General features: G+C 50.0%; 1 protein-coding gene across 3 annotated transcripts in view; it reads right to left on the bottom strand.

Moving 5' to 3' along the window:
* The window catches only part of NOTUM (notum, palmitoleoyl-protein carboxylesterase), a 6,790-nt gene extending 3,699 nt beyond the window's left edge, over positions 1-3,091 (bottom strand). Inside the window, exons 1-4 of one of the 3 annotated variants that reach the window (XR_003531647.1) lie at positions 2,974-3,081; positions 2,740-2,835; positions 2,168-2,228; positions 1,250-1,308 (exon numbers count right to left, since the gene is read on the bottom strand). Coding sequence is in view for 2 of the 3 variants with exons in the window: in XM_027667480.1 (XP_027523281.1) it covers positions 1,250-1,308; positions 2,168-2,228; positions 2,740-2,785 (166 nt within the window). In the remaining variant the exon portion in view is untranslated. Of the gene's footprint in view, positions 1-1,249; positions 1,309-2,148; positions 2,229-2,739; positions 2,836-2,973 lie in introns of those variants that run through there. The other 2 variants (XM_027667480.1, XM_027667479.1) reach the window with 2 other exon arrangements.
* Positions 3,092-3,160: the final 69 nt, after the last annotated feature.

The following is a 3,160-nucleotide window of genomic DNA, read 5'->3' as shown; positions in this document are numbered from 1 at the left end:
TCACAGAGTAACCAATAGGGTTTAGGAGGATTCACAGAGTAACCAATCAGAAGTCTCAAGGGGCTTACAGGAACACCCAATCACAGGAAGGGGTTAACAAGGACCAATGGGAAACACCTCAGGACACCTTCCCAGGACATTCCTGCATGGATAACATGGGGGGTGCTGGGAGGAAGAAGCATGTGTTTGCAAAGAGACCACCAAAAGCCATTTTAAGACATGTTTAAACAACAGTTTTCCCATATAATGCAGATTTAGCGCTACAACTTCCTCTCCAAAAATGCTTAAGAACTTTCCAAAGGGATTACGAACCTAACCCAGGTTCATTTTATCCACCTGTACCAAGTACACCTAAGAAGAAACTCTCCCTGCCCTGTACAAAACTTGCTTCCCTGAAAGCAAGTGAATAGAGTGATCCGAATACACAATTACACAAGTACCTTCCTACAACAGTGCTTAGAAATGGGTAAACTTGGAGAAGGAAAACAAGAAGGAAGGTACTGGGACCCTATCTCCATACAGGAGGAACACACACACCTTTCTACCACCTGGAATCTCAGTTCCAACTTACTGCTTCCCCTTTTTTCCCATTTATCAAGCCAATTCAGACAAGCAATGCTTCACAAAGTGTTACACCTACACAGACACCACTTCCTTGGTACCACCAGCAGTCGTGGATACTGATGTGTAACTGCTCCATAGCAACAGCTCCAAGGAGCTGGGATGAAGTGAAAAGGTACCTGAGGCATCACCAGAACAACAGCCGATGGCAATGCATGGACTGAGATGAACTATTCTCTGATTCCCAAGAAACCTGCAGATGGCTTTAGCCTCACACATGATGGCTCCTGTCTAAGGCCAAATATCCTCCTGATTAAAGTCCGACACTGAATTCACAGTCCTTCCTCTCAGGTAAGCCATGCTAAGGTCACACGCAACAGGCCATGGTCGCTCAGCTACACCAATTAATTTGCTGCGTGCTAGAACCTGAATATTCAACTAAAAGCAATTTTGTTCTAATCCTTGCATACTGGATCAGTGTAACATCTCTGCAAGCAGTGGCTCTGAACTATGTCAAAACAGCCTGAGCTAAAGAGATCAGGATGTTTTATCTGGAAGTAGCTTGATATTCTTTCCTGCCCTTCAGCAAGAAAAAGCCTGTTCTTCATCCATGTGGTTTCACAGAAGTCTGGCCACATCCTTTAATGTGTGATGTCTGGGGCAGCAACAGCCCATCAGCAACACTCACTTTTCTCAGACTTGGAAGAGGCACCGCTCCAAACATCACTTGAGCAATACGGGATGAATCTGTAAGAGAGAGCTGTGTGAGTCCTGCTGTGCCTCTGACATGCACAGTGGGGTGAGGATGGGGTCACCTAACTGGAAGAAAATTAAACTTTGGGAAGGGGAAAAGGGAAGAGTTTCTGTCCAGTTTGACAACTTACCTGCCTGTAAAACAAGTGACATTTACAACTGCCTTGTATTTTCTCCTGAACACTAGTAGTTTTACTGAGTTAAATCAATAAATAACATGTCTTCTATCAATTTAATTGAAGCACTGAGCTCAGGAGACAGAACGATGGGCCATGATTTTTCTCTCAGCTATCCCACAGTGGATGGTCTGCCACAGGGAAACTCTCTATGCTTCAGTTTTTCACATGGAAAATGAGAAGACTCTTGTCAGTGCAGTATAAACGTTGACTGCAACCACCAGAGGTTTTTGAAGGAATTATCTTCCCATTTTTGTCTCCATCTTGCAGGAGACAAATTAACATCCCTTCTGTACAGATGCATATATAAACTGGTCTCATTTCTCTTTGAACTAGGAGAGCTCCTCCACATTCCTCTCAAATTGGCAGATGTGTAACACACAACCAGCCCACCACTTCTGACGGATTTGCCACTGCAGCCATCTGAGAAGGCTCTCTAGGATATCCCCAGTTTTTCTCCATTAGATCACCCCACAACCGCAAGGAGACTGAACTTAAGTTTCTCTGGACCTTGTAGCCCTATTTGTTAAGAGAGCTGAACTACATCAAATGAGGAAACACACAATTTCCTCTCCCAAGTATTAATTTTAACCCATCTCTGCAGCATTTTTACCAGCCTGAAAGGCAGGAGATGGTGTTTAAGTATAAAGCTACTTCCCTCCGTTGTCCCTCCTTACACCATGTTTGCATTCCACCAGTGGGGATTTTCTTCTGGCTGCGAGGACAGGATCCCAGTTCCTGCAGATGGGCACAAAGAAACAAGAAATGTACAGATGAGTCTGTGACTTCAGAGGAGCCTTAGCAGCCTCATGCAAGACCTCTGACCACACAGAAAACAAACATTCATGATGAAAAACATTGGTAAGGGAAGGGGAAGGAACATTTCTAAATTTGCCCTTAGGCAGATACGACATTGAGAATTTGATTCATGCTACAGATAAAGCCTGTCTAGAAGCTTCTTGCAGTATAGAAAACACCTGTGATGCCCACTTAAGTACTTCCCCAAAAAACAAATCCTAGCAGGTGAATTCCAATATATGCCATTAAACGATCTGTTTGAGTGACGGAGGTTTGGGTATCCAGGCGGCTGCAGCACAAGCAGAGAGAGCCAAGAGAGCAGCACTCAGTACCTGCGATACCTGTGCACCCAAACGTCTGCCCGTGCCCGCGGGAGCACCAGGGGGCAGCGACCAGGCACCTGCCTCGGCCCGGCCCCGGTCCCTCGGGGCTGCTCCTCGGAGCGACTCACCCACGCGGGTCGCGGGCCACTCCCGGGAGCTCATCAGCCGCCGCATGGTGTCGTAGCGGGTATCGCAGTTCTCCCTGTTGAAGCAGTACCACCCTCCTGGCGAGGGGACAGGGGTCAGGCGGGGGCCCGTGGCTGAGGGACGGCGGCCCGCGAGGGCCGGGGCACCGAGGGCAGCCTCGGGCCGCCGCCCCGCTCGCGGTCGCCGCTGCGGGGGCCCGGGACGCCGGCGCTCACCTTCCAGGAACAGCAGCCACCGCCGGCTGCCCTTGGACTCCTTCAGGTAGTAGCTGCGGGCACAGACAAGGGGCGGCGCCTGAGCGGGAGCGGGGCCCGTCCGCAGCGCTCCGGGGCCGCCCGGGCCGAGGCGGCGGGAGGGGCGGCGGCCCCGGGGCCGCTCTCGCCCGCCCGGGGAAGCGCCGGG

The sequence above is a fragment of the Corapipo altera genome, unplaced genomic scaffold, assembly GCF_003945725.1.
Source record: "Corapipo altera isolate COAL_440 unplaced genomic scaffold, ASM394572v1 305, whole genome shotgun sequence".
Taxonomy (NCBI): Eukaryota; Metazoa; Chordata; class Aves; order Passeriformes; family Pipridae; genus Corapipo; species Corapipo altera.
Note: the sequence above shows the minus strand (reverse complement) of the source record. Positions and strands in the feature narration are given on the sequence as shown.